General features: G+C 48.3%; 1 protein-coding gene across 1 annotated transcript; it reads left to right on the top strand.

Moving 5' to 3' along the window:
* The first annotated feature begins 1,101 nt into the window (after positions 1 to 1,101).
* LOC132076142 (deleted in malignant brain tumors 1 protein-like) lies at positions 1,102 to 20,095 on the top strand. The gene is made up of 22 exons (XM_059477075.1): positions 1,102 to 1,126; positions 1,523 to 1,567; positions 2,238 to 2,285; positions 2,764 to 2,808; positions 3,050 to 3,370; positions 3,909 to 4,245; positions 5,302 to 5,600; positions 6,147 to 6,467; positions 7,526 to 7,846; positions 8,385 to 8,705; positions 9,241 to 9,561; positions 10,621 to 10,941; positions 11,479 to 11,799; positions 12,847 to 13,179; positions 13,706 to 14,026; positions 14,956 to 15,294; positions 15,794 to 15,941; positions 16,164 to 16,366; positions 16,992 to 17,164; positions 17,555 to 17,943; positions 18,989 to 19,260; positions 19,923 to 20,095. Exons 1-22 carry the CDS (start codon positions 1,102 to 1,104, stop codon positions 20,093 to 20,095), a joined length of 5,397 nt encoding a protein of 1,798 aa, XP_059333058.1.
* The last annotated feature ends 1,383 nt before the right edge of the window (positions 20,096 to 21,478 follow it).

Here is a 21,478-nt window from a genome sequence, read left to right as displayed (position 1 = left end):
AATAAGCAGGTCACTGATTTATTTTTGCATTAAAATAATTAATACATTTATGCAAGTTTTCTTTGTTCTTGTTTTGGGGATTTTTATTACTCATTTAATTTTACAGATAAACCTGTGTATACAAACAACTGAAAGTACTGTGGTATTTCAAATTAGAAGCACATCTTTAAGGGAGTTCCAAACATAATCTGTATTACTCATGCCCAGGCACCTCTTCCTGTAAATTTTCAGCATTTCCCTTTATCGTGTTATCAGTAAGACTTTAATGCTTGGTTTGTTGACCTCCCAGCAAATTCTGTCCATTCCTAACAAATACACATTAAGAATTGCAACTAAAAAATTAAAGTACTAGTCAAAAATCCAAATTATTCTCTTTAGTCTGACCAGACATTAATCCAAGCATGCATATATAAAAAACAGGTTTGCTAGTTGGGAGATTTCCCTTCAGTTGTCTCTATTTGCATCTTTTTATTAATTGAAAAGATAATTTTGTGAGGCTACCACACCCTTGTGGAATATGACATTACTAATTATCTCTTATTTCACAGAGACCAGATCTTTGCTCTGCATCTGAGAAGATGCAGCTCTCTAGAGAAAAACATACCTGATATGAATTTGTTTGTCAGATGTATTGTAAATTAAATCTCTGAAAGCAGCCATGTACAACAAGAATCTGAAAGTCATGCACTCATGCAGTCAAAGAATTATAGAATTATTTATTTACAAGTTACAAGGCAATTTTAATAATCCTCTGGCTTAAACCTCCAAAAAGAAGAAGTGACAGTTTAAAACAGATGCTCAGAGACATGTCTGACCTGGAAAGTTGCCAGTGAAGGGAAATCCACAACATCTCAGGGCAACCAAAAAATTAGGACTCATTTTATAGGGAAAAAAGTGTTTTGAATACATGTCCAAAAATTCTTGGTTTCCTTACTCCTTCCACAAAAGATCAGCCTTGAGATTGACACATTGCTCTCCATCTCCAATTTGTCAGGGTTGGACCAAAATCCCTACCACTGGAAGGCCCTTCATCATGGTTCTTTGCCCACTTCACCTGCTTCATCTCCCACCTCTCCATATACCACAGGCACTGATACGTCCATGTTAATGTCCTCCATTCCTTCAGGTGAGTCTGAATCTCTGAGATTTCTGGCCTTTGAGTGCTTTTGAGGAAGCAATAATTCCTGCAGAGTTTGGGGTTTGGTTACCTCCATGGGACAGTAGAGTCCAGGAAAAGCACATGATAATTGAAGCCAAGGGTGGCACTCCTGGTGGCTTGAAACTTGTAGATGGCCAAGGTCCCAACAAGGGAAGGTGCCTGCATGCTGGCTGGAATTTGGCAATGGGATCATGGTTATGTTTCTGGTTGATCCCACAATGAAAAATCACCCTGCTGACAACCCCAAGCTCTCCATCTGCCATGTGACGGGGTGGCAGCACCATGCCCAGCACTGGGAGAAACCTGGCCATCCTACTTCATCCAACAGAGCCCTAATTCCTTCTTTCCTTTCCTCCCCTGCAGATGCCACCAGTGCCGCAGCCAGACTGACCACCTCTACTCCTTCAGGTGAGTCTGAGCTTCTCCTGGGTTTTCTGGCTGCTGCTTCCTGCAGAAACAATTAGCGCCTCAGAGTTTGGGATTTAGTCTTCTCCAAGGCAGAACAGAGCCTTGGAAAACCAACACAGAATGCAGCTGAGACTGGGAGTTGTAGCAGCTTGAAATTCATAGAGCATTGCCCAAGGCGTGACCAGGAGAGGTACATGCTTTTGATTTTGTTGGCTGGAATTTGATGTGTGTTAGGAATGAGTATAGGATTATGTTTCTGGTTGATCCCACAATGAAAGGCCACTGTGCTGACACCCTAAAGCTCTCAATTTCTCGTGTTGCACAGTGGCACCAACAACCCCAGTCTTGGGAGTAACCTGGCCATGTTCCTTCATCCGCCAGGAGCTCCCTTGCTACTTCTTCTTTCTTCCCTAGATATGTAACAGCCAAAGATCCACCCAAGTTAAAGTTAGCCACTCCTTCGTATTTTTCTTCTCCACATATTTGTTGGGGTGAAGGCAGGGCCATGTTTTGGTTGGTCCCACCATGAGAGACCATTCTGGTGCCACCCCCAGGCTCTCCATTGCCCATGTGCCAAGCTGGCAGCAACGGGGCCAGCACTGGGAGAAAGGCAGGCATGGATGGATCTTCATCCAACAGGCCTCACCTCCTTTCCTTTCCTCCCCTACAGATGCTGCAAGCATAACCACAGACAACCCCATCAACGCCACTTCTTCAGGTGGCTCTGAATTTCTCTTGTGTTTTCTGGCTAGTGCTTTCTGCAGAAACAATTAGTGCCTCAGTGGTGGGGGTTAGTCTCCTCTAAGGGAGAACAGAGCCTGAGCGAACCACAACAGACTACACCTGAGACTGAGAGCTGCATAGGATCAGAATCATCCCTCTTAAAGCGCAGCCACAGTGGCTGCGGAGTCCACAATTGTGGCCACAGTGAAGTTGCTGGTGTTGTGTGCTCAGGTACCACTGCGATGGCTGCCTGCATGCTTGGACTCTTTCAGGCAGTGTCCCCTCTTGGCTGGGGATGTGTGTGGAATTGTGTTTTTGTTGATCCCACCATGAGAGACCATTCTGGTGACAATCCCAGGCTCTCCATTGCCCGTGTGCCACGCTGGCAGCAATGGGGCCAGCACTGGGAGAAAGGCGAACATGGATCTCCATCCAACAGGCCTCACATCCTTCTATCCTTTCCTCCCCTACAGCTGCCACAAGCACAACTACATTCAGCCCCACCTCCGTTCCTTCAGGTGAGTCTGAATTTCTCCTGTTTTTTCTGGCCATTGCTTCTTGCAGAAACAATTAGTGCCTTAGAGTTTGATGTCTCATTTTCTCCATAGGAGAGGAGAAACCAGGAAAAGCAGTGTAATGCAGATGAGACTGGGAGTTTTGCTGGCCTGAAATTTATTCAGTGATTTCTCTCTGTGGCAGGAGAAAATGCCTTTGTGCTAACATCTCTTCCCAAGGTTTCCACACCTCCTTCTCTCCCAGGTGCCACCATCAGCCTGGTGAACGGCAGGAGCCGCTGCGAGGGTCGCGTGGAGATTTCCCACTCTGGGGGCCAGGGCACTGTCTGTGACGATGGCTGGGACCTGAGCGATGCCCAGGTGGTGTGCAGGCAGCTGGGATGTGGCTCTGCTGTTTCTGCAACATCAGGGGCCTCCTTTGGACAAGGCAGTGGCAGCATCTACCTGGACGATGTGAACTGTGCAGGCTGGGAGTCATCCATCTTCCAGTGCAGACACAATGGCTGGGGTGTCCACAACTGTGGCCACAATGAAGATGCTGGTGTTGTGTGCTCAGGTACCACTGGTTTGACTGCTTGCATACTATGAATTTTTCTGAGGGTGGTCTTAGTTAGCTGGAATTAGATGATTTGTTGGGGATGAGAGCAGGGTCATGTTTTTGTTGCATCCCACAATGGGGACCGTTCTGCCGACACCCCTGGGATCTCCATTGTCCGTGTGCCAAGCCGGCAGCAATGGGCCCAGCACAGGGAGAAAGGCGAACATGGATTTCCATCCAACAGGCCTCACCTGCCTCTTTCCTTTCCTCCCCTACAGCTGCCACAAGCACAACTACATTCAGCCCCACCTCCGTTCCTTCAGGTGGGTCTGAATTTCTCCTGGTTTTTCTGGCCATTGCTTCTTGCAGAAACAATTAGTGCCTCAGAGTTTGGGGTCTGGTTTTCTCCATAGGAGAGGAGAAACCAGGAAAAGCAGTTTAATGCAGCCGAGATTGGGAGTTGTGGTGGCCTGAAATTCATGGAGTGATTTCTCTGTGGCAACAGAAAATGTTGCCTTTGTGCTAAAATCTCTTCCCAAGGTGCCCACACCTCCTTCTCTCCCAGGTGCCACCATCAGCCTGGTGAACGGCAGGAGCCGCTGCGAGGGTCGCGTGGAGATTTCCCACTCTGGGGGCCGGGGCACTGTCTGTGACGATGGCTGGGACCTGAGCGATGCCCAGGTGGTGTGCAGGCAGCTGGGATGTGGCTCTGCTGTTTCTGCAACATCAGGGGCCTCCTTTGGACAAGGCAGTGGCAGCATCTACCTGGACGATGTGAACTGTGCAGGCTGGGAGTCATCCATCTTCCAGTGCAGTCACCGTGGTTGGGGCGTCCACAATTGCGGCCACAATGAAGATGCTGGTGTTGTGTGCTCAGGTACCACTGGTTTCACTGCCTGCATGCTGGGACTTTTTCAGAGGCTAGTCTTAGTTAGCTGGAATTAGATGATTTGTTGGGGGTGAGGGCAGGGCCATGTTTTTGTTTGGTCCTAACATGAGAGACCATTCTGGTGCCACCCCCAGGCTCTCCATTGCCCATGTGCCAAGCTGGCAGCAACGTGCCCAGCACTGGGAGAAAGGCAGGCATAGATCTTCATCCAACAGGCCTCACCTCCTTTCCTTTCCTCCCCTACAGATGCTGCAAGCATAACCACAGACTACCCCTTCATCTCCACTACTACAGGTGGGTCTGAATTTCTCCTGGGTTTCCTGGCTGCTGCTTTTTGCAGAAACATTTAGTGCCTCAGTGGTTGAGGCTTAGTGTCCTCTAAGGGAGAGCAGAGCCAGGGAAAAGCACAGCAGAATGCATCTGAGACTGAGAGCTGCAATGGGATCAGAATCATCCCTCTAGAAGTGCAGCCACAGCTGCTGGGGAGTCCACAATTGTGGCCACAGTGGAGATGATGATGTGTGCTCAGGTACCACTGGTATGGCTGCCTGCATGCTGGGACTCTTTCAGGCAGTGTCCCCTCTTGGCTGGGGATGTGTGTGCAATTGTGTTTTTGTGGATCCCACCATGGGGACCATTCTGCTGACACCTCCAGCCTCTCCATTGCCCGTGTGCCACGCTGGCAGCAATGGGCCCAGCACTGGGAGAAAGGCAAACATGGATCTCCATCCAACCGGCCTCACATCCTTCCATCCTTTCCTCCCCTACAGCTGCCACAAGCACAACTACATTCAGCCCCACCTCCGTTCCTTCAGGTGAGTCTGAATTTCTCCATTTTTTTCTGGCTGGTGCTTTCTACAGAAACAAGTAGTGCCTCAGAGTTTGATGTCTGCTTTTCTCCATAGGACAGGAGAAGCCAGGAAAAGCTGTGTAATACAGCTGAGATTGGGAGTTGTGGTGGCCTGAAATACATAGAGTGATTTCTCTCTGTGGCAGGAGAAAATGCCTTTGTGCTAACATCTCTTCCCAAGGTTTCCACACCTCCTTCTCTCCCAGGTGCCACCATCAGCCTGGTGAACGGCAGGAGCCGCTGCGAGGGTCGCGTGGAGATTTCCCACTCTGGGGGCCGGGGCACTGTCTGTGACGATGGCTGGGACCTGAGCGATGCCCAGGTGGTGTGCAGGCAGCTGGGATGTGGCTCTGCTGTTTCTGCAACATCTGGGGCCTCCTTTGGACAAGGCAGTGGCAGCATCTACCTGGACGATGTGAACTGTGCAGGCTGGGAGTCATCCATCTTCCAGTGCAGACACAATGGCTGGGGTGTCCACAACTGTGGCCACAATGAAGATGCTGGTGTTGTGTGCTCAGGTACCACTGGTTTGACTGCTTGCATACTATGAATTTTTCTGAGGGTGGTCTTAGTTAGCTGGAATTAGATGATTTGTTGGGGATGAGAGCAGGGTCATGTTTTTGTTGCATTCCACAATGGGGACCGTTCTGCCGACACCCCCGGGATCTCCATTGTCCATTTGCCAAGCCGGCAGCAATGGGCCCAGCACAGGGAGAAAGGCGAACATGGATCTCCATCCAACAGGCCTCACCTGCCTCTTTCCTTTCCTCCCCTACAGCTGCCACAAGCACAACTACATTCAGCCCCACCTCCGTTCCTTCAGGTGAGTCTGAATTTCTCCTGGTTTTTCTGGCTGGTGCTTTCTACAGAAACAAGTAGTGCCTCAGAGTTTGATGTGTGCTTTTCTCCATAGGACAGGAGAAGCCAGGAAAAGCTGTGTAATACAGCTGAGATTGGGAGTTGTGGTGGCCTGAAATACATAGAGTGATTTCTCTCTGTGGCAGGAGAAAATGCCTTTGTGCTAACATCTCTTCCCAAGGTTTCCCCACCTCCTTCTCTCCCAGGTGCCACCATCAGCCTGGTGAACGGCAGGAGCCGCTGCGAGGGTCGCGTGGAGATTTCCCACTCTGGGGGCCGGGGCACTGTCTGTGATGATGGCTGGGACCTGAGCGATGCCCAGGTGGTGTGCAGGCAGCTGGGATGTGGCTCTGCTGTTTCTGCAACATCAGGGGCCTCCTTTGGACAAGGCAGTGGCAGCATCTACCTGGACGATGTGAACTGTGCAGGCTGGGAGTCATCCATCTTCCAGTGCAGTCACCGTGGTTGGGGCGTCCACAATTGCGGCCACAATGAAGATGCTGGTGTTGTGTGCTCAGGTACCACTGGTTTCACTGCCTGCATGCTGGGACATTTTCAGAGGCTGGTCTGAGTTAGCTGGAGTTAGATGATTTGTTGGGGTGAAGGCAGGGCCATGTTTTTGGTTGGTCCTAACATGAGAAACCATTCTGGTGCCACCCCCAGGCTCTCCATTGTCCATGTGCCAAGCTGGCAGCAACGTGCCCAGCACTGGGAGAAAGGCAGGCATAGATCTTCATCCAACAGGCCTCACCTCCTTTCCTTTCCTCCCCTACAGATGCTGCAAGCATAACTACAGACTACCCCTTCATCTCCACTACTACAGGTGGGTCTGAATTTCTCCTGGGTTTCCTGGCTGCTGCTTTTTGCAGAAACAATTAGTGCCTCAGTGGTTGAGGCTTAGTGTCCACTAAGGGAGAGCAGAGCCAGGGAAAAGCACAGCAGAATGCATCTGAGACTGAGAGCTGCAATGGGATCAGAATCATCCCTCTAGAAGTGCAGCCACAGCTGCTGGGGAGTCCACAATTGTGGCCACAGTGGAGATGATGATGTGTGCTCAGGTACCACTGGTATGGCTGCCTGCATGCTGGGACTCTTTCAGGCAGTGTCCCCTCTTGGCTGGGGATGTGTGTGCAATTGTGTTTTTGTGGATCCCACCATGGGGACCATTCTGCTGACACCTCCAGCCTCTCCATTGCCCGTGTGCCACGCTGGCAGCAATGGGCCCAGCACTGGCTGAAAGACAAACATGGATCTCCATCCAATAGACCTCACATCCTTCCATCCTTTCCTCCCCTACAGCTGCCACAAGCACAACTACATTCAGCCCTACCTCCGTTCCTTCAGGTGAGTCTGAATTTCTCCTGTTTTTTCTGGCCATTGCTTCTTGCAGAAACAATTAGTGCCTTAGAGTTTGATGTCTCATTTTCTCCATAGGAGAGGAGAAACCAGGAAAAGCAGTGTAATACAGATGAGACTGGGAGTTGTGGTGGCCTGAAATACATAGAGTGATTTCTCTCTGTGGCAGGAGAAAATGTCTTTGTGCTAACATCTCTTCCCAAGGTTTCCACACCTCCTTCTCTCCCAGGTGCCACCATCAGCCTGGTGAACGGCAGGAGCCGCTGCGAGGGTCGTGTGGAGATTTCCCACTCTGGGGGCCGGGGCACTGTCTGTGACGATGGCTGGGACCTGAGCGATGCCCAGGTGGTGTGCAGGCAGCTGGGATGTGGCTCTGCTGTTTCTGCAACATCAGGGGCCTCCTTTGGACAAGGCAGTGGCAGCGTCTACCTGGACGATGTGAACTGTGCAGGCTGGGAGTCATCTATCTTCCAGTGCAGACACAGTGGCTGGGGTGTCCACAACTGTGGCCACAATGAAGATGCTGGTGTTGTGTGCTCAGGTACCACTGGTTTGACTGCTTGCATACTATGAATTTTTCTGAGGGTGGTCTTAGTTAGCTGGAATTAGATGATTTGTTGGGGATGAGAGCAGGGTCATGTTTTTGTTGCATCCCACAATGGGGACCGTTCTGCCGACACCCCCGGGATCTCCATTGTCCATGTGCCAAGCCGGCAGCAATGGGCCCAGCACAGGGAGAAAGGCGAACATGGATCTCCATCCAACAGGCCTCACCTGCCTCTTTCCTTTCCTCCCCTACAGCTGCCACAAGCACAACTACATTCAGCCCCACCTCCGTTCCTTCAGGTGGGTCTGAATTTCTCCTGGTTTTTCTGGCCATTGCTTCTTGCAGAAACAATTAGTGCCTCAGAGTTTGGGGTCTGGTTTTCTCCATAGGAGAGGAGAAACCAGGAAAAGCAGTTTAATGCAGCCGAGATTGGGAGTTGTGGTGGCCTGAAATTCATGGAGTGATTTCTCTGTGGCAACAGAAAATGTTGCCTTTGTGCTAACATCTCTTCCCAAGGTTTCCCCACCTCCTTCTCTCCCAGGTGCCACCATCAGCCTGGTGAACGGCAGGAGCCGCTGCGAGGGTCGCGTGGAGATTTCCCACTCTGGGGGCCGGGGCACTGTCTGTGACGATGGCTGGGACCTGAGCGATGCCCAGGTGGTGTGCAGGCAGCTGGGATGTGGCTCTGCTGTTTCTGCAACATCAGGGGCCTCCTTTGGACAAGGCAGTGGCAGCATCTACCTGGACGATGTGAACTGTGCAGGCTGGGAGTCATCCATCTTCCAGTGCAGACACAATGGCTGGGGTGTCCACAACTGTGGCCACAATGAAGATGCTGGTGTTGTGTGCTCAGGTACCACTGGTTTGACTGCTTGCATACTATGAATTTTTCTGAGGGTGGTCTTAGTTAGCTGGAATTAGATGATTTGTTGGGGATGAGAGCAGGGTCATGTTTTTGTTGCATCCCACAATGGGGACCGTTCTGCCGACACCCCCGGGATCTCCATTGTCCATGTGCCAAGCCGGCAGCAATGGGCCCAGCACAGGGAGAAAGGCGAACATGGATCTCCATCCAACAGGCCTCACCTGCCTCTTTCCTTTCCTCCCCTACAGCTGCCACAAGCACAACTACATTCAGCCCCACCTCCGTTCCTTCAGGTGAGTCTGAATTTCTCCTGGTTTTTCTGGCTGGTGCTTTCTACAGAAACAAGTAGTGCCTCAGAGTTTGATGTGTGCTTTTCTCCATACGACAGGAGAAGCCAGGAAAAGCTGTGTAATACAGCTGAGATTAGGAGTTGTGGTGGCCTGAAATTCAGAGTGATTTCTCTCTGTGGCAGGAGAAAATGCCTTTGTGCTAACATCTCTTCCCAAGGTTTCCACACCTCCTTCTCTCCCAGGTGCCACCATCAGCCTGGTGAACGGCAGGAGCCGCTGCGAGGGTCGCGTGGAGATTTCCCACTCTGGGGGCCGGGGCACTGTCTGTGATGATGGCTGGGACCTGAGCGATGCCCAGGTGGTGTGCAGGCAGCTGGGATGTGGCTCTGCTGTTTCTGCAACATCAGGGGCCTCCTTTGGACAAGGCAGTGGCAGCATCTACCTGGACGATGTGAACTGTGCAGGCTGGGAGTCATCCATCTTCCAGTGCAGACACAATGGCTGGGGTGTCCACAATTGCGGCCACAATGAAGATGCTGGTGTTGTGTGCTCAGGTACCACTGGTTTCACTGCCTGCATGCTGGGACTTTTTCAGAGGCTAGTCTTAGTTAGCTGGAATTAGATGATTTGTTGGGGGTGAGGGCAGGGCCATATTTTTGTTTGGTCCCACCATGAGAGGCCATTCTGGTGCCACCCCCAGGCTCTCCATTGTCCATGTGCCAAGCTGGCAGCAACGTGCCCAGCACTGGGAGAAAGGCAGGCATAGATCATCATCCAACAGGCCTCACCTCCTTTCCTTTCCTCCCCTACAGATGCTGCAAGCATAACCACAGACTACCCCTTCATCTCCACTACTACAGGTGGGTCTGAATTTCTCCTGGGTTTCCTGGCTGCTGCTTTTTGCAGAAACAATTAGTGCCTCAGTGGTTGAGGCTTAGTGTCCACTAAGGGAGAGCAGAGCCTGGAAAAAGCACAGCAGAATGCAGCTGAGACTGAGAGCTGCAATGGGATCAGAATCATCCCTCTAGAAGTGCAGCCACAGCTGCTGGGGAGTCCACAATTGTGGCCACAGTGGAGATGATGATGTGTGCTCAGGTACCACTGGTATGGCTGCCTGCATGCTGGGACTCTTTCAGGCAGTGTCCCCTCTTGGCTGGGGATGTGTGTGCAATTGTGTTTTTGTGGATCCCACCATGGGGACCATTCTGCTGACACCTCCAGCCTCTCCATTGCCCGTGTGCCACGCTGGCAGCAATGGGCCCAGCACTGGCTGAAAGACAAACATGGATCTCCATCCAATAGACCTCACATCCTTCCATCCTTTCCTCCCCTACAGCTGCCACAAGCACAACTACATTCAGCCCTACCTCCGTTCCTTCAGGTGAGTCTGAATTTCTCCTGGTTTTTCTGGCCATTGCTTCTTGCAGAAACAATTAGTGCCTTAGAGTTTGATGTCTCATTTTCTCCATAGGAGAGGAGAAACCAGGAAAAGCAGTGTAATACAGATGAGACTGGGGGTTTTGCTGGCCTGAAATTCATAGAGTGATTTCTCTCTGTGGCAGGAGAAAATGCCTTTGTGCTAACATCTCTTCCCAAGGTTTCCACACCTCCTTCTCTCCCAGGTGCCACCATCAGCCTGGTGAACGGCAGGAGCCGCTGCGAGGGTCGCGTGGAGATTTCCCACTCTGGGGGCCGGGGCACTGTCTGTGATGATGGCTGGGACCTGAGCGATGCCCAGGTGGTGTGCAGGCAGCTGGGATGTGGCTCTGCTGTTTCTGCAACATCAGGGGCCTCCTTTGGACAAGGCAGTGGCAGCATCTACCTGGACGATGTGAACTGTGCAGGCTGGGAGTCATCCATCTTCCAGTGCAGACACAATGGCTGGGGTGTCCACAACTGTGGCCACAATGAAGATGCTGGTGTTGTGTGCTCAGGTACCACTGGTTTGACTGCTTGCATACTATGAATTTTTCTGAGGGTGGTCTTAGTTAGCTGGAATTAGATGATTTGTTGGGGATGAGAGCAGGGTCATGTTTTTGTTGCATCCCACAATGGGGACCGTTCTGCCGACACCCTCGGGATCTCCATTGTCCATGTGCCAAGCCGGCAGCAATGGGCCCAGCACAGGGAGAAAGGCGAACATGGATCTCCATCCAACAGGCCTCACCTGCCTCTTTCCTTTCCTTCCCTACAGCTGCCACAAGCACAACTACATTCAGCCCCACCTCCGTTCCTTCAGGTGAGTCTGAATTTCTCCTGGTTTTTCTGGCTGGTGCTTTCTACAGAAACAAGTAGTGCCTCAGAGTTTGATGTGTGCTTTTCTCCATAGGACAGGAGAAGCCAGGAAAAGCTGTGTAATACAGCTGAGATTGGGAGTTGTGGTGGCCTGAAATACATAGAGTGATTTCTCTCTGTGGCAGGAGAAAATGCCTTTGTGCTAACATCTCTTCCCAAGGTTTCCCCACCTCCTTCTCTCCCAGGTGCCACCATCAGCCTGGTGAACGGCAGGAGCCGCTGCGAGGGTCGCGTGGAGATTTCCCACTCTGGGGGCCGGGGCACTGTCTGTGACGATGGCTGGGACCTGAGCGATGCCCAGGTGGTGTGCAGGCAGCTGGGATGTGGCTCTGCTGTTTCTGCAACATCAGGGGCCTCCTTTGGACAAGGCAGTGGCAGCATCTACCTGGACGATGTGAACTGTGCAGGCTGGGAGTCATCCATCTTCCAGTGCAGTCACCGTGGTTGGGGCGTCCACAATTGCGGCCACAATGAAGATGCTGGTGTTGTGTGCTCAGGTACCACTGGTTTCACTGCCTGCATGCTGGGACATTTTCAGAGGCTGGTCTGAGTTAGCTGGAGTTAGATGATTTGTTGGGGTGAAGGCAGGGCCATGTTTTTGGTTGGTCCTAACATGAGAAACCATTCTGGTGCCACCCCCAGGCTCTCCATTGCCCATGTGCCAAGCTGCCCAGCACTGGGAGAAAGGCAGGCATAGATCTTCATCCAACAGGCCTCACCTCCTTTCCTTTCCTCCCCTACAGATGCTGCAAGCATAACCACAGACTACCCCTTCATCTCCACTACTACAGGTGGGTCTGAATTTCTCCTGGGTTTCCTGGCTGCTGCTTTTTGCAGAAACAATTAGTGCCTCAGTGGTTGAGGCTTAGTGTCCTCTAAGGGCGAGCAGAGCCTGGAAAAAGCACAGCAGAATGCATCTGAGACTGAGAGCTGCAATGGGATCAGAATCATCCCTCTAGAAGTGCAGCCACAGCTGCTGGGGAGTCCACAATTGTGGCCACAGTGGAGATGATGATGTGTGCTCAGGTACCACTGGTATGGCTGCCTGCATGCTGGGACTCTTTCAGGCAGTGTCCCCTCTTGGCTGGGGATGTGTGTGCAATTGTGTTTTTGTGGATCCCACCATGGGGACCATTCTGCTGACACCTCCAGCCTCTCCATTGCCCGTGTGCCACGCTGGCAGCAATGGGCCCAGCACTGGCTGAAAGACAAACATGGATCTCCATCCAATAGACCTCACATCCTTCCATCCTTTCCTCCCCTACAGCTGCCACAAGCACAACTACATTCAGCCCTACCTCCGTTCCTTCAGGTGAGTCTGAATTTCTCCTGGTTTTTCTGGCCATTGCTTCTTGCAGAAACAATTAGTGCCTTAGAGTTTGATGTCTCATTTTCTCCATAGGAGAGGAGAAACCAGGAAAAGCAGTGTAATGCAGATGAGACTGGGAGTTTTGCTGGCCTGAAATTCATAGAGTGATTTCTCTCTGTGGCAGGAGAAAATGCCTTTGTGCTAACATCTCTTCCCAAGGTTTCCACGCCTCCTTCTCTCCCAGGTGCCACCATCAGCCTGGTGAACGGCAGGAGCCGCTGCGAGGGTCGCGTGGAGATTTCCCACTCTGGGGGCCGGGGCACTGTCTGTGACGATGGCTGGGACCTGAGCGATGCCCAGGTGGTGTGCAGGCAGCTGGGATGTGGCTCTGCTGTTTCTGCAACATCAGGGGCCTCCTTTGGACAAGGCAGTGGCAGCATCTACCTGGACGATGTGAACTGTGCAGGCTGGGAGTCATCCATCTTCCAGTGCAGACACAATGGCTGGGGTGTCCACAACTGTGGCCACAATGAAGATGCTGGTGTTGTGTGCTCAGGTACCACTGGTTTGACTGCTTGCATACTATGAATTTTTCAGAGGGTGGTCTGAGTTAGCTGGAATTAGATGAATTGTTGGGGATGAGGGCACGGTCATGTTTTTGTTGCATTCCACAATGGGGACCGTTCTGCCGACACCCTCGGGATCTCCATTGTCCATGTGCCAAGCCGGCAGCAATGGGCCCAGCACAGGGAGAAAGGCGAACATGGATTTCCATCCAACAGGCCTCACCTGCCTCTTTCCTTTCCTCCCCTACAGCTGCCACAAGCACAACTACATTCAGCCCCACCTCCGTTCCTTCAGGTGAGTCTGAATTTCTCCTGGTTTTTCTGGCCATTGCTTCTTGCAGAAACAAGTAGTGCCTCAGAGTTTGGGGTCTGGTTTTCTCCATAGGAGAGGAGAAACCAGGAAAAGCAGTTTAATGCAGCCGAGATTGGGAGTTGTGGTGGCCTGAAATTCATGGAGTGATTTCTCTGTGGCAACAGAAAATGTTGCCTTTGTGCTAAAATCTCTTCCCAAGGTTTCCACGCCTCCTCCTCTCCCAGGTGCCACCATCAGCCTGGTGAACAGCGGGAGCCGCTGCGAGGGTCGCGTGGAGATTTCCCACTCTGGGGGCCGGGGCACTGTCTGTGACGATGGCTGGGACCTGAGCGATGCCCAGGTGGTGTGCAGGCAGCTGGGATGTGGCTCTGCTATTTCTGCAACATCAGGGGCCTCCTTTGGACAAGGCAGTGGCAGCATCTACCTGGACGATGTGAACTGTGCAGGCTGGGAGTCATCCATCTTCCAGTGCAGACACAATGGCTGGGGTGTCCACAATTGTGGCCACAATGAAGATGCTGGTGTTGTGTGCTCAGGTACCACTGGTTTGACTGCTTGCATACTATGAATTTTTCAGAGGGTGGTCTGAGTTAGCTGGAATTAGATGAATTGTTGGGGATGAGGGCACGGTCATGTTTTTGGTTGGTCCCACCATGAGAGACCATTCTGGTGACACTCCCAGGCTCTCCATGGCCCATGTGCCAAGCTGGCAGCAACGTGCCCAGGACTGGGAGAAAGGCAGGCATAGATCTTCATCCAACAGGCCTCACCTGCCTCTTTCCTCCCCTGCAGCTGCCACATGTGCAGGCACAACCACTCCCAGCATCACCTTCCCTGTTCCTACTGTGGGTCTGAATTTCTCCTGGGGTTTCTGACTGCAGGTTTTTGCAGAAAGAATTAGTGCCTCAGAGGTTGGTGTTTAGTTTTCTCCTGGAACAGGAGAAGCCAGGAAAAGCAGTTTATGACAGCCAAGACTGGGCGTTGTGGTGGCCTGAAACTCACAGTTTTTATCCAATGCCTTGATGCCATCTTGGTTACTATCTTTTTTCCTTTATATATTCTCTGTATCCTTTACAAACATGTTTGTAGCTTTGTAGGTTTTTATTGTAACATCGCACCAGCATGTTCCTAGTAAAGAAGTCAAAACTCATTCCAGGATCCCTATGCTATCTTGGTTCTTCCTGGCTGAAAATGCCAAAAGATGGCTCTTCAGACACATTTCATCAACAAAGTACAGTCCCCTTTGAAGGCAGAGAGGACTTTGATGGGACTTGGACTGGGGGGGAGTTTCATCACCACTTGTGGATATTTTGTGACTTTTGTGGATATGTTTCCGTATCTGTCCTGCAGGCCTCCAATGAAGATCCTGTTTTATATTACTTCCTGTACAAAATTTATCCCCAAAGCTTTGTTATTTCATTTCTAGATTGAGAAAGGCATCACCCTGGCAAGAAGAGTTGCCTTTGTGCTAGAGTATCTGTATATCCTTCTTTCCCAGGTGCCACCACCATCAGCCTGGTGAATGGCAGGAACCGCTGTGAGGGTCGCGTGGAGATTTCCCACTCTGGGGGCCGGGGCACTGTCTGTGACGATGGCTGGGACCTGAGCGATGCCCAGGTGGTGTGCAGGCAGCTGGGATGTGGCTCTGCTGTTTCTGCAACATCAGGGGCCTCCTTTGGACAAGGCAATGGCAGCATCTACCTGGACGATGTGAACTGCATGGGATCAGAATCATCCATCTTCCAGTGCAGCCACCGTGGTTGGGGTGTCCACAACTGTGGCCACCATGAAGATGCTGGTGTTGTGTGCTCAGGTACCACTGGTTTTACAGGCTGCATGCCTGGACTCTTTCAGAAAGTGTCCCCTCTTGGCTGGGGAGACGGGTGTGTTTTGGGGAGTATGTTTTGGTTTTAATTTTTTGTTTTAATTCGTTATATGCTATACACTAGTCTTTTGTTTTTGCGTGATTCCATGGCTGGGGGTGTATTTCATGGTATGCTGATTACATGTGAGATTTTCTTTTGTTCATTGTGTGCTTTTATGGCATTCAGTTGATTACCTTTTACTTTATTTCATACCCATGTGCCTGAAGTCCACAGAGTTAATAACTGCAAGCACAGATCATAATTCTCTGAAGAGTTCATCACTTTTGTTGCCTATCTGAGAGGAGCACAATCATTATGTTTCTTTTGAGATTTAACCTTGTGTTTCCACGGTTTCTGTATATAGAACATATTTTTATTTGATCCAAAAGAAAATCTAAATTAATCACTTCTATTCCTAAATTTCTTTTTTTTTCTTTCCTTTTTCAGGTCAAAAAATTATTTGTGGTGATATACTTTTTAAGTCCTCTGATACATTTCAGAGTCCTTCTTTAAACCCTTCAGATGAAGCAGATTGTTTGTGGCAAATACATGTAACAAACAATTTCCTCATTGCACTCACATTTGATAACATTCAGTAAGTAAACCACTTTATGCTTGGGCAATAAAAAAATTCCAAATCTCAACTGCATCCACAGTTCCTGGGCACATTTCCCATCCTATAAGTGATGGGAAATGATAAATCATAAATATACATGGGAAATGTGTGAGCACAGAATCCTATTATATTGTTTGTTCAGCAGTTAAACCCCAAAGTTTAGCAAAGGCATTTTTTAATATATTCTCATTTCTTCCTCAGGTTGCAAGGTGGATGCCAGAATAACTATATTGAAATCTATGATGGGCCACCCAATTCTTCTCCTCTACTTGGAAGAATTTGTTCTAGTTCTCATCTCACATACACCTCATCTTCAAACTTCATGTCTGTGAGATTTTACTCCAAATATTCCAGTGGAAGTTTTAGGGCTCGATATCAGTCCATTCCAGCAGACCGGAACACCAGTAAATTTCAATTCTATTTGTAATTCTGTTCTCTTAGTAATGCTTGCTTTGCTCAAAAGCTTTTATACACTGTTTTTTTACTGAATAAGTATTTGTTAATGTTGTTGAAGGAATCTTACATAGATGATATTCCTGTTTGAGTTTTGTGACTGCTCACTTTCAGAAAATAACTACTTTTTTTTCCTTAAAAATATTCAATTTATTTGCCTTTAGATGTTTTCTGTTATTTTCTAAACTCATATTCTTTGTACAACATCATAATTCATATGTATTTTTGTGGACAAACTTTCACAGAGTCATAGAAATGTTGATTAGAAGGGACTTTTGAAGTCTATTCAAAACAGAGCTACTGCCAACACCAGGTCAAATCCATTAAGAACTGGTCTGGCTGAATGTCTAGAAATATTCAAAGGATGAAATATTGAAAGCTACTACTCTGGGTGACCTGTTCCAGTACTGTCCTATTGCTTTCCCATATCTAAGTCTCAAGTGTAAAAATAAGTGGTTTGGCTTATGAATTCTCTTCTCTAAATGGCAGCAGTGATTGCATTTGTTGGACTTCCAATATGAAAGCATTATCAAGTACCCAAAATCACTAATAATTAATATATTTTTTTCCCCCTAGCCCTTCTGTGCTTGCCAACCTACATGTATGCAGTGGTAGACAGACATTATCTCCAGTCCCAGGGCTACTCAGTGGGGAACATCAGCCTGGCAGACCCTCAGTGTACACCAGAAATTACATCAACTGAGGTTATATTCAACATTTCATACAGTGACTGTGGTACAAGTAGACAGGTTGGTGTCAAGATATTTGGGACAGCTCTGGGCATGGGAATTTATTGGACATTTAGAAAATTGTCATGGATTGCAAAGGGTGTTGTAGGCCACAGACATGCAAAACACAGAAAAGGAGCATGTGTTTCTGGAGGCTGAATTTGGTTAAATATTTATACTTATCCTTCCCAGGGTACTTACATCCTTCCCGGTACCTATTTCAGAATGACGTTCTAGAGAACAAAAACAGAGGGGAGCTTGAAGTGAGCAATCCCATCCTGGGTGCTTGGGATTTTTCAGTGTGACAGGTCCTTTCTGACCACCAGGACCTGGCACATACATTAGTTCATAATGCTCACAGTGAACATGACCCCATGTGGAAATTCAACACTCATTTAATGTGTCAAACAGGGCAACAACGAAACAATCACCTACTCCAACGTGATTAAAGTGCCTGCTCCTGGCACAGTCATCAAGAGGAAAAAGGACCTTCACTTCCACATCAGCTGCAAAATGCTGCAGAACACCTGGGTTCAGGTCATGTACATTGCTGATGATATCATCGATGTCAACAAAACCCAGTATGGCAGATACGAAGTGAGCCTGACGTTCTACAACTCCTCATCTTTCCAGTGGCCAGTGCATGACTTCCCATACTATGTTGACATGAACCAGAATTTGTTCCTCCAAGCTTCTCTTCACAGTTCTGACCAAAATCTGACCGTGTTTGTGGACACCTGTGTGGCATCACCTAATTCTAGTGATTTTAGAACACTGATCTATGAATTGAGCAAGAGTGGGTAAGAACTTTGTAAAAAATTACTTTAAAAGCATTTCTGTGTGTTGTTCTAAAAGAACTTAATTTGTGAAATGAGGTGATTTAGGACCAGTGTACATTGTCTGTAATTCTCAGGGCAAATGTTCTTCTAAGAACAACTTTTTGGCAAAGCTTGAGTAAAATTCAGAATGGCGACCAAATGTCATTCAGAAGTTGCAGTCAAGCACTGAGAGTCCACCCAAAGAGGCAGTGAGGAAATTGAGGTCTGACTTTGTTTCTTAAATAGACATATGAAAGGGAAGGATGTCCATGGCTCTGCATTTCTGTACATCATGAGTTTTACAGCATCATAACTGGAGTACAAAACTGTCTACTCAAAAAGAAGAGAAATTCCTTAGCCTTTTCTTACTATTCTAGAAACCTAAACCACTTTGCCTGAATTTATACCAAAGTACATTGAAACACTAAAGAGAATGTTTATTTTAAAAAATGGTATATTAAAATTAGTTTTATGTTTCCAGAGAAGAAAGGAGAACTTTCTCTTTCTGCAACAACTTTCAAGGGTCTCTTTTCATACAGTTAATCCTGTTTGTAAATGCAGAACAGGCTCTCACCTGAAACACAGAAACCAGCAGAACCACTAGCCATTTTTCAGCTATTCATGTTTACACAGAACTTGTTAAGTCATGAAATTTCTGTGCTGTGCACATTTAAGTAATTTCTCTTCTTTCTAAAAGCACTTTTTTTTAAGCCTTTTGATTTCTCTTTTACTTCCTGGTTTTATACTTAACCTTGAAATTCATTGCAAAGAGAGGATGTAATAGTGCTTCTGCTCCTGAGAAGGTGTGAGCTAATAGCTAATCTTGTTGATTTTATGTTGATTTTATGTCCTAATATTGATTTTATGTCCTCCCAGGTGTGCTAGCAACCCTAGCTATGCTCTCTTCCCCTCGCCACACAGCGGCATCGCTTGGTTTGGGTTTAACGCAAAGAGCAGCTGTAATGGTGCTTCTGCTCATGAGAAGCTGTGAGTTAATAGCTAATCTGTTGATTCCATGTCCTTCCAGGTGTGCTAGTGACTCTACCTACTCTCTCTACCCCTCACCACGGAGCGACATTGCTCGGTTTGGGTTTAACGCCTTCTCGTTCGTGAACCGCTTCCCATCGGTGTTCCTGCACTGCGAGCTGCTGGTGTGCAGGTACCGTGACTACTCCTCCCGCTGCTACCAAGGCTGTGTGAGCAGGTTCAGGAGGAATGCAGATTCTTCCCACGAGCAAGTGAATGTTGTTGTTGGACCCGTGCAGCTTCGGGAAGCTCACGCTGAGAGCAGGAACATTGGTAAGTTTAAATATCTTGAATAACCTAAGACTCTGTGTGTTACTGTCTGTTTGCGTTTCAGTTCAGACAGGAAATCCAGCTTTGAAATGTGCTTTTGCTGGTTTATTTACAATTTGGCTGTAATTCTTACGGGGGATGATTATTTTTTATTTAAATAAAATAGTTCTTTTAGATTTACAAGTTCTTTTAGATCTTTCTGTGATAGTTTAGATCCATTCTTTGTTCTGCACACATCAAGTGGCAATTGGTTAAATTCTCTGGGAAGAGGGATGAGATGTAACTAATCTGATTTATATTAATTTTCCAAAGCTGTCTGTGCCTAATTTGCATGTCTGTTATTTATTTACAATCAATCTCTAGGTCCTCTTGGAAATGCTGTTTCTCAGTGTCCTGTAGCTGCTGTTTCCACTACCAGAAAGCAACATCTTAAGGTCTTTCAGTGCAATCATTACAGACTCCCAGTTTCTCTTTAATTTCTTGCCACAATCTTTACTTGTTTTGCATGGCCACAGAATAATTTGTGAAATAATGTGCAGTTTTCCAATCAGATCCAGATTAGAGCTTTTTAACTCAAATTCTCTTTGCCTAATTATCTTTGCAATTAACCAGCTCAGGGGAAAAAACCAAAACAGTAAGTTTCTCTCCGACTCTTTTATGCACAGGGCTGGCCTCTGACATCCAGGCAGAAGGGGAGACCCTGAGCTCAGACTCTGCTGCCAGCTTCCACGTTCCTCTGGCTGTGACCATCGTGGTGCTGGTTGCTGCTGCTCTCACAGTGGGAGGATTTCTTTGGAAGAGGAAACTGCAGGAGGGCATCCCATACCAGAGACTGTGAGAGGCAGCTCCAGGCATGGAGGTGGAAGGACACTTTCACCAGCCACCTACTTTGTTATTTGGGTTTGCAATCAGTGTGAAGGGTAGCTCTTACTTGGCTATTCCACCATCCAGGCCATGTTTGGAGAATCAAGATTACACCTGATGTTACCATGAACTGAATTTATAAAGCAGCCTGATTTTTAAAACCTGAGGTGTAAAGAAGGATTGATTCTTTCATCCCAGCATCCAAATAAGCACCTTCAGTGCTGGACATTTCAAAGCTTTTCTGTTGAGCTCCTCATTGAATGTCTGTCTGAGAAGACTGAAATAGGTGACTTGAGAAACAAGAACTGATTTATTTGGCCCTTGCTGATACATAGATGAGACACCTGTGTAGCACCATAGATACACTGGGAAGTAGTACAAGAAAAATATTTCTTTGCAGTAAAAAAAAATCTCAATAATGAGCCATAAACAAATATGCTCAGGGGTTGCATATGAAGAATTATTGCTGTACAGCATTCCTGACTTTGGGCAGATCGGTTCTTCCCAAATCCATATTTCTCTGAATAAATGTAGGCCATTTATATGATTGTGTATGGAGGATGAATACAATCCCATTACATAAATGTGTAATTAAAAACAACAGGAAAGGAAATGGTTTTTTGAGCAATATTTTTTTTTGTGTACTTGCAAACATCCCACTTGTATGTGTGTACTCATGGCTAACACAATGCTGGGTTTGAGAATGTGGCTTCTGACAAAGTGACTTTGCCAAGCTCCTGCTCTCACACATTTCTACACCTGGAATGGGTGGGAAGGAGAAAAGGTAGATAAGTTCCCATAAGGAAGTGTGATCTCTCTCCTACCCCATGTGAAAACAAAATTAAAAAACAATAAAAAAGGAAGGATTTCTTGGAAGAAGCTGCTTGATACAGGTGGAAAGGTCACTGGTATTGATTGAGAAATGCCCTTCTTGAGACGTTCCTGTTCTCCAGCCAGGTGTGAAAGAGGCAAGTTCATTTGGAACTGCGCAGTGTCGGATGTGCAAGGTGAGCCAAAGTGGTGACGTGTGAGCAAGGTGAGCTGTGCTCGTGGGTGACATCCTGACCTGACCAGGAGGATGAGGGCAGCTCTGACAGGAGCCAGCCCCACAGCCTGGACCATTTGTTCCTTCAAGCTGCCTTCTCCTCATGGCTCCAGGCAGGGCTCTCATCACCTCTCCGTGATGTAAAGAAGGGATCACACAGATAGGGGCTGGCACTGCACACAGAAAGTGAGAGGGGTTTTCCACACTTGAGGAACAAGGATTGAGGGTCTTCCTCCCCCCTCTGCCTGCAGCCACCTTTGGAGGGCAGAGCACCTCAGAAGGCTGAACTGCCTTCACCTGTTCTCTGGACCA

This window comes from Ammospiza nelsoni, chromosome 8 (genome assembly GCF_027579445.1).
Source record: "Ammospiza nelsoni isolate bAmmNel1 chromosome 8, bAmmNel1.pri, whole genome shotgun sequence".
Classification (NCBI taxonomy): Eukaryota; Metazoa; Chordata; class Aves; order Passeriformes; family Passerellidae; genus Ammospiza; species Ammospiza nelsoni.
Note: the sequence above shows the minus strand (reverse complement) of the source record. Positions and strands in the feature narration are given on the sequence as shown.

Excerpts from the sequence above, each read along its gene's own strand:
- LOC132076142 (XM_059477075.1), top strand. The coding sequence starts at position 1,102 with ATGTTAATGTCCTCCATTCCTTCAG. Across the intron at positions 15,942-16,163 it reads CTCACATTTGATAACATTCA|GTTGCAAGGTGGATGCCAGA; the intron begins GTAAGTAAACCA and ends TTTCTTCCTCAG. Across the intron at positions 17,165-17,554 it reads ACTGTGGTACAAGTAGACAG|GGCAACAACGAAACAATCAC; the intron begins GTTGGTGTCAAG and ends TGTGTCAAACAG.